Raw genomic sequence first — 14,604 nt, 5'->3', positions numbered from 1 at the left:
GAAGGAGAGGGGGAGGTGGGAGAAGCAGATGGGCGCTTCTCCTGTGTGCCCTGGCCGGGAATCGAACCTGGGACTCCTGCATGTCAGGACGACACTCTACCACTGAGCCAACCGGCCAGGGCATGACCTGGGTTTTAAAGAGCATTTTATGAATTTGACTCCCACGGCAAGAGAAGTGAAGGCAACGATAAATGAATGGGACTACATCAGACTAAGAAGTTTTTGCTCAGCAAGAGAAACTAACAACAAAATAGACAGCCAACTAAATGGGAAATGATATTTTCAAACAACAGCTCAGATAAAGGCCTAATATCCAAAATTTACAAAGAACTCATAAAACTCAACAACAAACAAACAAAAAATCCAATAAAAAAAATGGGAAGAGGACATGAACAGACACTTCTCCCAGGAAGAAATATAAATGGCTCACAGATATATGAAAAGATGCTCATCTTCATTAGCTATTAGAGAAATGCAAATCAAAACTACAATGAGATACCACCTCACACCTGTTAGATTAGCTATTTTCAACAAGACAGGTAATAGCAAATGTTGGAGAGGCTGTGGAGAAAAAGGAACCCTCATTCACTGTTGGTGGGAATGTAAAGTAGTACAACCATTATGGAAGAAAGTATGATAGTTCCTCAAAAAACTGAAAATAGAACTACCTTATGACCCAGCAATCCCTCTACTGGGATATACCCCAAAAACTCAGAAACACTGATACGTAAAGACACATGCAGACCCATGTTCATTGCAGCATTGTTCACAGTGGCCAGGACATGGAAACAACCAAAAAGCCCTTCAATAGAAGACTGGATAAAGAAGATGTGGCACATATACACTATGGAATATTAGTCATAAGAAATGATGACATTGGATCATTTACAACAAAATGGTGGGATCTTGATAACATTATACAGAGTGAAATAAGTAAATCAGAAAAAAACAAGAACTGCATGATTCCATACATTGGTGGGACATAAAACTGAGACTAAGAGACATGGACAAGAGTGTGGTGGTTACTGGGGGTGTGGGGGAGGGGGGGCATGGAAGGGAAAGAGGGTGAGGGGAAGGGGGAGGGGGAGGGGCACAAAGAAAACTAGATAGAGGGTGATGGACAATCTGACTTTGGGTAATGGGTATGCAACATAATTATAACTGAATGACAAGATAACCTGGACATGTTTTCTTTGAATATATGTACCCTGATTTATTGATGTCACCCCATTAACATTAATAAAAATTTATTTATTAAAAAAAATAAAAATAAAAATAAATAAATAAAATGCCTCCAACTGATTCCTTCACTCACATTTGACAAAAATCTTCCTAAGATATACTATGTAGTTGTACATCTTTTTTTTTTTTTCTTAAGCTGGAAACGGGGAGAGACAGTCAGACAGACTCCCGCATGCGCCCGACCGGGATCCACCCGGCATGCCCACCAGGGGCGATGCTCTGCCCACCAGGGGGTGATGCTCTGCCCCTCCGGGGCGTCGCTCTGCCGCGACCAGAGCCACTCCAGCGCCCGGGGCAGAGGCCAAGGAGCCATCCCCAGCGCCCGGGCCATCCTTGCTCCAAGGAGCCCCGGCTGCGGGAAGGGAAGAGAGAGACAGAGAGGAAGGAGGTGGAGAAGCAAATGGGCGCTTCTCCTATGTGCCCTGGCCGGGAATCGAACCCGGGCCCCCCCGCACGCCAGGCCGACGCTCTACTGCTGAGCCAACCGGCCAGGGCCTGTACATCTTATTTTTAAAATGGAATGCACATTTGGTATTATATTGTACAAAAGTAAAATTCTTAGTTTTAATTTTTATTTTCTTTCCTTCAAATGATGTCATATCTCAGTAGTCCCTTTGCCTGCTGTCCTTAGTCTGATTGAAGACTTAGCGCTGTCACTATGCTGAGTAACTGGTAACCAAACACAAGCTTATAAAACAAAACAAAACACAGCACAAGTGAAGCTGTGTTAATAATCAGTAGGGTCTTAATGATATCTAAGAAGCGGTTGGGTTTGGTGGAGGGATACAGTGATATTTAGAAAAATGATATTATTCACTCCTTTCTTGATTTTTTATAATTGTATTTTCTAAAGGGCTAAGAAGACTGCTCTCCAGAAGTATGAGGTTAATTGAATTCAAAATTAAAATTTTAAATATTTTATTTATTTAATTTACTAAAGTAAATTTGGTGGCTTTATATTTAACTTTTAAAAATGAACAGGGTTTTAACATAAAATTTGTTTCATTTACATTTTGAGAAGATAGATTTACTTCCATTTACCATTACTAATTAATTTTAATGTAATAGCTGGATATAAATTTATAAGCACATTTTCATTCCTCTGTTCAGAAAGATTTACATGTTTTAATGTATAATGCATTGGTGTCCTTTAGTATACAGATAATTATTACTACCCACCACAGCAAAGATTTGGTTTGTATTCATTGTAAGTTTCTCTTTTAAGAGAGAGAGTTGTATCAAAACTAACAAATTTAGTTCATCACTTGTCATCAAAAAAATCTAGTGTTTTTAATAGCTCTTTTTATTAGGAAATTCCTCCTTGAATATCTATGCTCTAAAGACCTCTTATTCTCTCTCAGGAATGATTAAGAACCAATTTTTGATAAAATGATAAACTAAAAGTGTATAAAACAAATGACCTCAGCTTTAACACCTTCAAAAGACTCACTTTCAATTAACTGCCAAATTCCAATTTAATATAATTACTTTCATTTTCTAATTTAGTACCATCTTTAAGTTCTTCACATCCTTCAGGCTATGACATTCAAAATATATGTCTTTCAAAAAGATGAATTAGTAAACAGCACAGTATTAACTTGCAGCCATTTAGGCAGGAGCCATTCCATTCTAAATTACCCAAGCTCGATGCCCCTCTTCTTGCCTAAGTAAGCACAGGTCTCAAGCAGGCCTGGAGAATGGGCATACTAAAAGACTGGTCTGTCTGAGAAAATGACCAGGAGACTGACTACCAGGTCACTCACTCTTGGAGTCAGCACTGCTCTTCTGGAGTTGTTCTTATTTATATGTATCTAGAGGCAGGCATAGTAGAAAGAGAATAGACAAAGGTAATTTCAGAAAGACTGGTTAGAATCCTTACTCCAATCAGACAATATCAGCAGTGGCTGGGCATCCCGACCCACCCCCGGATGTGGAAGCTAGAGAAGCTGGCCCACCACATCCTAAGTTAGTCTTCTGTCCTAGACAGCCATCTATCTGTACGCAATAAACTGTATAATGCCCTTTACTTATATTAAAAGAACTAGCTTTCTTTGCCTCCATTTGTTTTAGTGGTCCTACTGCAGATCACATCTTCATTCTACTGTGACAACTTTGTATAGACTACTGGTTATCTCATAAGCCTATGTTTCTACCAAAAATATAGGTAGGAAACCAAATACACAAAAAAATAAATGTCTATATATCCTGCCACCCTGGAACAAACTCAGAAGGTTCATAGATTAAATTAATAATGATGATGATATTATATGGCTTATAGAATTCTTACCGTATTTCTCCATGTATAAGACGCACTATTTTTCAAATTTGGGGGGGGTTAAAACAGGGTGCATCTTATATAGTGGTTGTAGGGTTTTTTTACTTGCTTTTCCCACTTTTTCACACTTGTTTTTGCACTCATTGTTGAAAACAGTGATCCATCATCAAACACAGATGAGGACAAGCTAATGGATAGGAGTTTTGACAGTGATGAGAAGTTGTATGAATTTTATGATGAATAAAACTTGAGTTCAATAACTTTATGTAATACATTTTTTTTTCAAATTTTGGGCCCTGCCTGACCAAGGCGGTGATGCAGTGGATAGAATATCGGACTGGGACGCGGAGGACCCAGGTTTGAGACCCCAAAATGTCACCAGCCTAAGCATGGGTTCATCTGGTTTGAGCAAGGCTCACCAGCTTGAGCCCAAGGTCACTGGCTCGAGCAAGGGGTCACTCAGTCTGCTGGAGCCCCCTGGTGAAGGCACATATGAGAAAGCAATCAATGAACAACTAAGGTGCTACAACAAAGAATTGATGCTTCTCTCTCTCTCTTCCTGTCTGTCTCTATTTGTCCCTCTTTCTGACTCCATCTCTGTCACCAAAAAAAAAAAAGATCAAATTTCGAGCCCCAAAATGAAGGTGCTTCTTATACATGGGAAATACGGTATTTTGCTAGCCACTCCTCTATTTGCATACAGTTAGGGATACAGTTGACCCTTAAACAAAGCAGGTTTCAACTGCATCCAATTATATGTGAATTTTTTTTCAATATGCAAAATATATTTTCTCTTCCTTAAGATTTTAACATTTTTTTCTCTAGCTTACTTTATTGTGAGAACACAGCGTATAATACATGTATAAAATATGTGTTAACTAATATATGTGTTAACTATTAAGAGTAGAAAAAATTAAGTTTAAAAAGAATCACAAATTTCTCAACTACTAGGGGTCAGCACCCCTAACCTACACATTGTTCCAGGGTCAGCTGCAAACACAGAAGATACTTGTTTGGTGTCTGGGCAAGAACATGTACTAGACTGAGTTCATATCTCAGTGCTACCACTTAAAAGTTACGTTATCTTAACAAATAACATAATTCTTTAAATATCCATTTCATCCAACCCACTTACTAAAATGAAGATTAAAATATTTAAGAGTTGTTAAAGAAGAATTTTTAACTTAAAAAGAAAACTGTAATATTTCATTCACTAATCAGAATTTCCTATCTACCAGCTTTCTCATACCTTAACTATAACTTTATCTGCTCTCTAACCTCACTGAAAAGACTGATATTCTGAATTAATTGGTTTGGGGTAGGACTGAGCCACCAGAGATTTGTCAAAGCTCCTGGGGACTGCTATGCAGCCAGAGGGTAGAACATTGTCTAGCTCCTTATCCTCTCTCCACTTTTTCCAGGCTATCCTTCATTGGTAGCACCTGAACTATCTTCTCAAAATATCCTTAAATGTTCCAAAACCCCATCCTTCCAAGACACTCATTCATTAAAACCCACACCTGGGATCAAGACCATGATGCATTCCATTCCACTGCTGAGCACTCCTAGAGGAAAGCCTACAAACTCAGATGGATAACACTACAGTTTCTTCCTTTCCATCTTTAGCTGGGTCTTTAACCATCTTGTTTCCCTCGTGGACAGCTTTTTCTTTTATCTTTCCATCTTAACCCCACCAAACCATTCAAACTGTGATGAAGCAGTAAGTATTATTAAATTTATTAATATCTTTTTAATATAATATTCTTTGTGATGAAATGGGAGATACACATAAAGCACATGCCCTCCACACAGAGGAGCAGCGATTACCTCACAGGAAACCGCTCGAGGACCGAACAGCAGGCTAAACAAGCTGCAACTCCTCTTCAAGGAACGCCGATTTCACTTTAAAGGCTAACTGACAGAAAAGCCATTGTTGTTCAGAACTGGGCATCTGACAAGACATTTTCTCAATAATGAATCAAGCGAATCTATCATTTAAAGGAAATCTGTAGTATGTGTTGACGATGATAAAATGTGAGCAGGTTTTGGGAAAGCTGTATTTGCCACACGACCTTGATAGTTTCCCAATACTTGCAGTTCATACTCAAATTTGTAAGGCAGTTCATAAACATGAGGTAAGTTAAATAAGGATAACAATTTATTAAATAAAAACTCTAAAACCGTATGGTGTTTGGAAATGTATAAGGCAACACTTGATAAACTACACAAAGAACTGTAGAGTTGAGAGTTCCCTACACATAAATTGTGAGGGAAAAGAGAAATCAACTTAGGTAGTGACTAACAAGGAAGGCTTTACTAGAAATAAAAACTGAAATGGGACTTGAAAGGTAGGGCCACATATTGCAATTCTTCGCAATCTGCTAGAAAGAGTATTTGAATGGAAAAATAAGATTTACACAAGGAGGAAGCACACAATAATAATCTAAGTCCTGGGTTAAATCCCAGCTCTGGCACTTAGCTGGGTTGCCTTAGATACTTTAGTTTACCTCACTAAGTCAAACTCAAATACACCTAATTTGAGGTTCACCCTAAAAACACTCTACCTAAAAATACCAAAGATAACTGACAAAAGATAATCAAATAAGAAATAAAAATATGCATTGTTGATTTTATACTAATTTTGTACATATTTTCCAGGTTATTTTCAAACAAATAATTCATGTTATTTTTATTTTTCACTTTAGCAAAGAAATTCATATGCACAAGGAAGATGATACATACATATTCCATACAATTGTATTACTCAAAGAATTCTCTTTAAAGTGGAAAGCAGACTTTTTAATATTTTAGGTATAGTGTAATGTTACCTTTATTATTGAAATTCAATCTATAACAACATTGTACTAGCAGAAATAATTCCAATTTATTCTTCAGGTATTCTAAAATACTGCATTATTTTTCCTCCCAACTATTTATTTCACACTTTTCTCCAGTCACCCTGACACATCTTCTCTTCTTTACACACATGTGTGCATGCACATACATACACTACATACTCTCTCTCCTCTCTCTCTCTTCTCCCTTTATTCCTATATGCCTTCTTCTTGAAGTAACTATAGCCACTAGAGGGCAATAAGTTTACAAAGATAAAGACATTTATCTATAATGAATTGAGATTCTCACATTAGTAAAAGCTATATCATCACATACTCTAAATTGCTTAAAAGCAATTAGACTTGAATATGCAAGGTATATACTTCAAATTCAAAAATTATCCTGGACAAAGAGATAACAGAGCATATAATAATTAAAAAAAAAAAAGTACGTTTTCTCACGAAGCACTAACTAAAGAAATACGATTATTTTGCTTACAAGTACACAGCAGTATTAGAAATCAGGATTTTTTAAATATCAGCCTCAGACAAGAGAAGAAAAAGAAGAGAAACAAAAACACAGAAAGGCAGAATTTGCAGGTTTAATGGAAAAGAAAGAACCAATTTCTTTCAACGCCTCCACTGCCACATCAAGAAACAATGAATTGAAGAATGTAGTGAACTTAACAACCCTTTCTTCTATTGAAAAGCAAAGGAAATTTTTACAGGTATTGTATATCTTCTGGGGAGGAAAACAGAGAGAAATATAGCCTTCACTTCTTTGCTCACAACTAAAGATGGGGGGTTGGGAGACAGAGAGAAAAGTTAACAGTCTCTAATTTTTGACAGATATTTTTTGCACAGAACATAAATTCAAATGAACTTATTTAATTTGCTTTATATTTACTTACACTGACATTGTAACACTGCAACACTTATAACATTGACATTTCTAGAAAATCATCATTTTCTTACCCTCATTGGATGAATATCAGCATAAGGAGGCTTTCCTTCAGCCATCTCTATAGAAGTAATGCCAAGGGACCAGATGTCAGCCACACAGTTATAGCCTATTTCTTGAATTACCTCAGGAGCCATCCAAAATGGAGTTCCTATCACAGTATTGCGTTTTGCCATTGTGTCCTGCAAAAACATTACACTAACATAAATACTAGTGCAAAAACTCTAAGGAATCTGTTTGTCAGCATATTCTTACAACTATGTATATGAAACCTTCAAATACTACAGATTACAGATGAAAGTGACTATTTTCCTAAAACTTCTATTAGTTATGACATAACATATTTAGAAATTTTGGATTCTAAAATAATCAAGAGTTCATGCCCTGGCTGGATAGCTCAGTTGGTTAGAGCATTGTCCAAAAGTACAAAAGTTACCAGTTCGATCCCTGGTCAGGGCACATACAGGAACGGATCTATGTTCCTGTCTGTCTGTTTCTCTCTCTCTCTCCATACCTCTTTCTCTAAAATCAATAAAATAAGCATAAAAAAGTATAAAATAATCAAGAGTCCACAAGTAACTTATATACCCTATCCTCATTAAAGATAGTACTATAACAATGAAAGCTACACAAATGAACCAACATAGCTTTCCTTTTCCAACATTTACACATTTCAATGACAACATATATTTTTATATTTACTCACTCTCTTAAATTGTAAATATAAGTAATGAATCATACTCAAGTTATGGTTCCTTCTACCCTAGAACAATGAAGTTATACATTTATTTCCATACCCCCCAAAAGTTATTAAAGTTTAGTTACAATCAAACCTGAACATGTAAACCAAAAGTATTTCCAAAATTATCACACTTACTGTTAACTGACCAGCCACACCAAAATCTGCCAATTTTGCATGTCCTTCTGTATTGAGGAGAATATTTCCAGCTTTTATATCTCTGTGTATTTTTCTCATAAAGTGTAAATATTCTAGTCCTTTCAAAGTAGATTTAAGAATAGTTGCAATTTCATCTTCTGTTAACTAGAAAGAAATATTTTAAAAATTTCATTGAAACACCATGTTAGATAAAGTTTTCCAAGAGAGCATGGTAAAAGCACTTCTTTCTAATGACTATCAAACCTCTAGGAAAAGGCTAACAACAGGTAAACTGAGAACCTCTTTTTGCCCCATACATATTCTGTCACTCTTATTAAACACATTACTAACAATAGAAACTTATCATTAAATTTCTCCTTCCTTTAACATTATAATGTAATTCCTAATGCACATAACACATGACAAGAATCAACAAGATCCTAAGAAATCAGTGTTTTCCACATCTCCTAACAATGAAATAGCAATATTGTAGCTATCTATCCTGAAAAAGTAAACTCAGACACACTTCCCTGTAATGCCTCCCATTCTTGATGAAAATAAAAACCAACAGTTTTGCATAAAGGAAAGGAGAGGAGACAGGATGGCTTGCTGTCCGACTCCTGCACAAAAGCACCAGTAACACTCCTCCTGCTCCCAGCCAGGTCACTCCTGACCTACCCACACCATGGATTGCTGACCCTAATACCATGTTTCCCCCAAAATAAGGCAGTGTCTTATATTAATTTTTGCTCCTAAAGACACGCAAGGTCTTATTTTCAGGGGAGGCCTTATATTTCTAAGCTTGAAAAAAATTGCACTAGGTCTTATTTTGGGGGGATGTCTTATTTTCGGGGAAGCAGGGTAATGAGAGCTAAAAAATAAAAATGTCACAGACAGACTAGGAAAATGGAAACAAACAAAAAAGTTATTGCAAAGAGGTTCAGTAACTTCTTTCTTTTCACACACAAGTGTGAGACACAATGTGACTCCTATATGATCATAATCTATACTTTTAACCTCTATCTCAGGGGTCCCCAAACTTTTTACACAGGGAGCCAGTTCACTGTCCCTCAGACCGTTGGAGGGCCAGACTATAAAAACTATGAATAAATTCATACGCACACTGCACGTATCTATTTTAAAGTCAAAAAACAAAACGGGAACAAATACAATATTTAAAATAAAGAACAAGTAAATTTAAATCAACAAACTGACCACTATTTCAATGGGAACTATGGGCCTGCTTTTGGCTAATGAGATGGTCAATGTCCAGTTCCATATTTGTCACTGCTAGCCGTAACAAGTGATATGACGCACTTCCAGAGCTGTGACGCATGCATCCACGTCACCGAAAGTAGTACTGTATGTGAGCAACGCTGCACTTTGACCGGGCCCCACTGGAAGTGTGGCGGGGGTGGATAAATGGCCTCAGGGGGCCGCATGCGGCCCGTGGGCCGGGCCATAGTTTGGGGACCCCTGCTCTAGGCTATACTACCTTTCTTGACAAACCTTATTCAAGTGCAACCTATTAAAGCTATTACTATTGAAAACATCCTCTTTGTTTTTAAATATACCCAAGTGATATCAAAATCTCAAATATTAAAACCTACTTCTCACTATAACACAACCACCAAATATAACCCCCCAAAATAAACTGAGTAAAGAGGAAAAATCTGTTTATACAAAGATAGAGGACACAGCTCTATATAAGAAAAAAAAATTCAAATACTCAACAACGGGATAGAAAATGTGGAAATTAAAAGATGAAAATATAAAGACTATACTGTGAAAATAACTACTGACAACAACTTTCACTGCCACCACCTCCAAATTATTCCTATCTTTTTATTTATTTTTTATTTTTTACAGAGACAGAGAGTGAGTCAGAGAGAGGGATAGACAGGGACAGACAGGAACTGAGAGAGATGAGAAGCATCAATCATTAGTTTTTCATTGCACCTTGCAACACCTTAGTTGCTCATTGATTGCTTTCTCATATGTGCCTTGACTGTGGGCCTTCAGCAGACTGAGTAACCCCTTGCTGGAGCCAGCGACCTTGGGTTCAAGCTGGTGGGCTCTTGCTCAAACCAGATGAGCCCGCACTCAAGCTGGCAACCTCAGGGTCTTGAACCTGGGTCCTCTGCATCCCAGTCCAATGCTCTATCCACTGCGCCACCTCCTGGTCAGGCCAAATTATTCATATCTTAATGAGACCACTTGGAGGGGCAAATGGAATTTGGCATGTAAAAAATTTAAGTTGGACTCCTGTCTCACACTACATATAGAAATTTACTCAAAATGAATCAACAACTTAAATATGAGTTAAAACCATAAAATTCTTAGAATAAAATACAAGGGCAAATATGCATGACCTTGGGTTTGGCAACAGATCATTAGCTATGACATCAAAAGTAAAAGAAACAAGTATGAAAACTGATAAAATAAATTTCATAAAATTTTTTATTTATTTTGGCATTATAAATCACGATTAAGGAAAATAAAATGGCCCTGGCCAGATAGCTTCGTTAGAGCACTATCCCAAAGCGCAGAGGTTATCAGTTCAATCCCTGGTGAGGGCACATATAAGAACATATTTATGTTTCTCTCTTTTTCTCTCTCTCCCTCTCCCCCACCCCAAAATCAACTTTTAAAAGTTAAAAAAAAAAAGTGAAATGACAATCTACAGAAGAGAAGTATCTAAAAATCTTGTATCTGATAAGCATCTATACAGAATCTGGAATATATAAAGAGCTCTTCTAACTCAACAACAACAACAAAAATCCAGTTTAAACATAGCAAAGCACCTGAACAGATATTTCTCCAAAGAATATTTATATGAAAGATGTCAAATACCATCATCATTTGCCATTAAGAAATGCAAATCAAAACTACAAGGTACCACTTCACACTCACTAGGAGGGCCATAATAAAAAAAATAGGAAGGATGTGAAGAAATTGGAACTCTGATACATTGCTGTTGGAAAATGCAAAATGGTGCAGTGCTGTGGAAAACAATATTTAGTTCCACAAAAGTTAATAAATAAAAAAAAATAAAACATAGAATTACCATATGAGCTAGCAATTCTATTCGTAGGTATATACTCAAAAGAACTGAAAACCAGCCTCACCAGGCAGTGGCGCAGAGGACACTGTCCACCTGGGATGCTGAGAACCCAGGTTTGAAACCCCAAGGTCGCTAGCTTGAGCAAGGGCTCATCAGCTTGAGTGTGGGGTCACCGATTTGACCATGGGATCATAGACATGACCCCATGGTCGCTGGCTTGAGCCCAAAGGTAGTTGGCTTGAATAAGGGGTCACTGGCTTGACTGGAGCTCCCTAGTCAAGGCACATATGAGAAAGCAATCAATGCACCTAAGGTGCCACAACAATAAGTTAATGCTTCTCGTCTCTCTCCCTGCCTGCCTGTCTGTCTGTCCCTCTCTCTCTCTCACTAAAAGAAAAAAAAACTGAAAACTGGTATTTAAACAAATCTATGTGCATGAAAATGTCTATCAACAGATAAAAGGGTAAACAAATTATAATATATACATGCAGTGGAATACTATTCAACCATAAAAAGGACTAAAGTACTGACGTGTGCTAAATTGTGGATAGACCTCAAAAACAGTAAGCTAAGTAAAAGAAGCCAAATACAAAAGGGCTGGTATTGTATGATTCCATTTATATAAAATATACAGAATAGGTTAAGTCCATAGAAAAGAAAGCAGAGTGGTTGTTGCCAAGGTTGTGGAATGGGGAACAGGGTGATGAAAATATTTAGGAACTGGATAGAGGTGGTGATTACACAACATTGTGAATATACTAATACCACTGAATTGTTCACTTTTAAATGGTTAGTTTCATGTTATATAAACTTCATCTCAATTTTTTAAAAGCCTGAACCATGTTAAAATTCCTAAGCAAACTGGAAGATGGCTTATATTTGCAAATGCCATCAATATAGAATGTCATAAATGTACTATACTTATTTGTACACAGTAATCTTGAATAATGAGTAAACTTTGAATAAATTTGCTTTCTTCATCAAAAAAAGTAAAGAAACAAACAAACCACCTGGATCTCCTTCTGTTGACCTCTGAAGTGCTGACTTTCCCTAACTCTTTCCAAATTAAAACATCCTAAGCCACCTCTCAATCATATACTCCTCGGTAGTAATCAAAGAATTTTTCTTGATAAATCCAATTTACTGCAAGATAAATGAACCAGAATGTACCAGAATACCATTTGCCCATTCAATAAATATTTATCAAGCACTATTTACATGCCAGGAATTACAACAGTACTGGGGATATAGTAGTGAATAAAACAAGAAGTATTCTTGCTCTCATGGAGATTATATTTTATACAGGAAGGAATAATTTAATAACTTGATAGAAAAGAGTGTAATACAAGCAACTGTCAGCTTCTGGTCAAGATGGCAATTAGGTTAACACAGTACTCACATCCTCCTACAACCCCATCAAAATTACAACTGAACTGAAAACCACCTGAAGTCTAAACAAAAGTCCTACAACTAAGGATATAAAGAAAAAACCCCTGGAGACTGGTAGGAGGGGCAGAGATGAGAATGGGCTGTTCCCACAATCACATGTAGAGTGGCTAAAAATCAGGAGGAGTGTCTAAACTGCAGAGGTCCCCCATGAGTAACGAGGAGTTCCAGCCCCATACCAGGTCCCCTAGCCCAGGGTTCCAGTGCAAGGAAGAAAAATCCCCATAACTTTTGTCTATGAATAACAGCAGAGACTTCAAGTGAAAGGGAGTATTGCTAGAGTCACAGGTGCCTCTTAAAGGGTCCACCCACAGATTTTTCAGACTCACCTGCTCTGAGCTCCAGGGCTGGGGCAGCAGCTAGAAAGGCATATGGAAGGGACAGAGTTGTCTGGCTTCAAGATGAGAGCTGGAGAGGAAGCTTTATCCCACACAGAAGTGCTGGCAGAGGCCATAGTTCCTTTGCTGAACCCTCCCCATACAGAACCAGGAAGCTGGCACCATATCTGAGTTTCCATCAACCTGGTTAACACTGTTAGTCCTGCCCTGGTGATTCCCAGAGACCCCACCTCACCCAACTTGCTGGACCATCCAAGCCATTTCCAGCTTCATTTGCATACAAATGGCTATGCTGCCAACTTCCCTAAAAAATCTCTCAGCCCTGTTCATTTGGCTCAGTGAATAAAGTGTTGGCTAGGCATGCGAATGTCCCAGGTTCAATCTCTGGTCACGGCAAATGTGAGAAGTGACCATCTGCTTCTCTTTCCCTCCTCTCCCCCTTCTCCCTCTCTTTTTCTCTCACAGCCAGATAGCTGGGTTGGTCTAAGTGTCAGCCTCAGGCACTGAGGATAGCTCAGCTGATTCAAGCATTGGCCCCAGACCAGGCTTGCTGTGGATCCCAGTCGGGGTGGATGCAGGAGTCTGTCTCTATATCTCCTCTCCTCTCTCTTAAAAGATAATCTGTCAAAGGTTCACAAACCCCAAACAAGCAGCATCTGACCTCAGAATGCTATGTACCTCTTGCTAAACAGCCCCAAGCCTAGCACTAGTGACAGGTGGCCTCAATTCAAAGCATGGCCTCTCCCAGTCACATCCAAGCCCAGCACAAGTGGAAACCATTTGTAAATTGCTTTGCAATTGATGCTGGGTGGCCCTGGACAGGGCACTGGCAGCTGCTGACCTTGGCCAGCACCTCCCATGAAGCCCCACAGTCAGCACACCCTGGGGACAGCTTCAGATTATGCCAGAGCACCAGCCAACCACCTCCTTGGGCAGTGCACTCAAAGGGTAAACTTAGTGGGCACCAAAGCCCTGCTGAAGTGAATTCTGTTCCATGGGGTTGAGCCCTGTACAGCAGATCCTCTGTTATAGTCGTGGCCAGTCCTTGTAGCCAATCAACTTTGGGATCAATCCCTCCCACTGACATGCCAATGACAATCATGGCTCAACTACATCAGGAGAGTTCACACAGCTCACATAGGGGCGCACATCTGGAGTGCTGCACTGGAATGACTAGGGAGAGTGCACAGTGGGCCACAGAGGATACCTACTACATAGGTCCACTCTACCAAGGCCAGGAGACGTTGCAGCTCTACCTAACACACAGAAACAAACACAGGGAGGCAGCCAAAATGAAGAGACAAAAAAAAAACATGTCCCAAAGGAAAGACTAGGACAAAACTCCAGAAAAAGTACTAAAGAAAATGGAGACAAGCAATGTACCAGGTGCAGAGCTCAAAACACTGGTTATAAGGATGCTGAACGGACTTTGTGGAAGAAGAGATCAACTCAGTGAGAACTTCAACAAATAGATAGGAAACATAGAAATGAAGAGAGAGAAAACATTAAAAAAGACCAGTCAGAAATTAAGAATACAATAACTGAAATGAAGAATATATTAGAACCC

General features: G+C 38.4%; 1 protein-coding gene across 1 annotated transcript in view; it reads right to left on the bottom strand.

Annotated features, from left to right (window-relative positions):
• The window catches only part of STK3 (serine/threonine kinase 3), a 389,481-nt gene that overhangs the window by 275,630 nt on the left and 99,247 nt on the right, over positions 1-14,604 (bottom strand). The window contains exons 5-6 of the mRNA XM_066265981.1: positions 8,190-8,354; positions 7,327-7,494 (exon numbers count right to left, since the gene is read on the bottom strand). Coding sequence (XP_066122078.1) covers positions 7,327-7,494; positions 8,190-8,354 — 333 coding nt within the window. The remainder of the gene's footprint in view (positions 1-7,326; positions 7,495-8,189; positions 8,355-14,604) is intronic.

The sequence above is a fragment of the Saccopteryx bilineata genome, chromosome 3 (genome assembly GCF_036850765.1).
Source record: "Saccopteryx bilineata isolate mSacBil1 chromosome 3, mSacBil1_pri_phased_curated, whole genome shotgun sequence".
NCBI classification, from domain to species: Eukaryota; Metazoa; Chordata; class Mammalia; order Chiroptera; family Emballonuridae; genus Saccopteryx; species Saccopteryx bilineata.
This window is presented reverse-complemented; position numbering and strand designations above follow the sequence as displayed.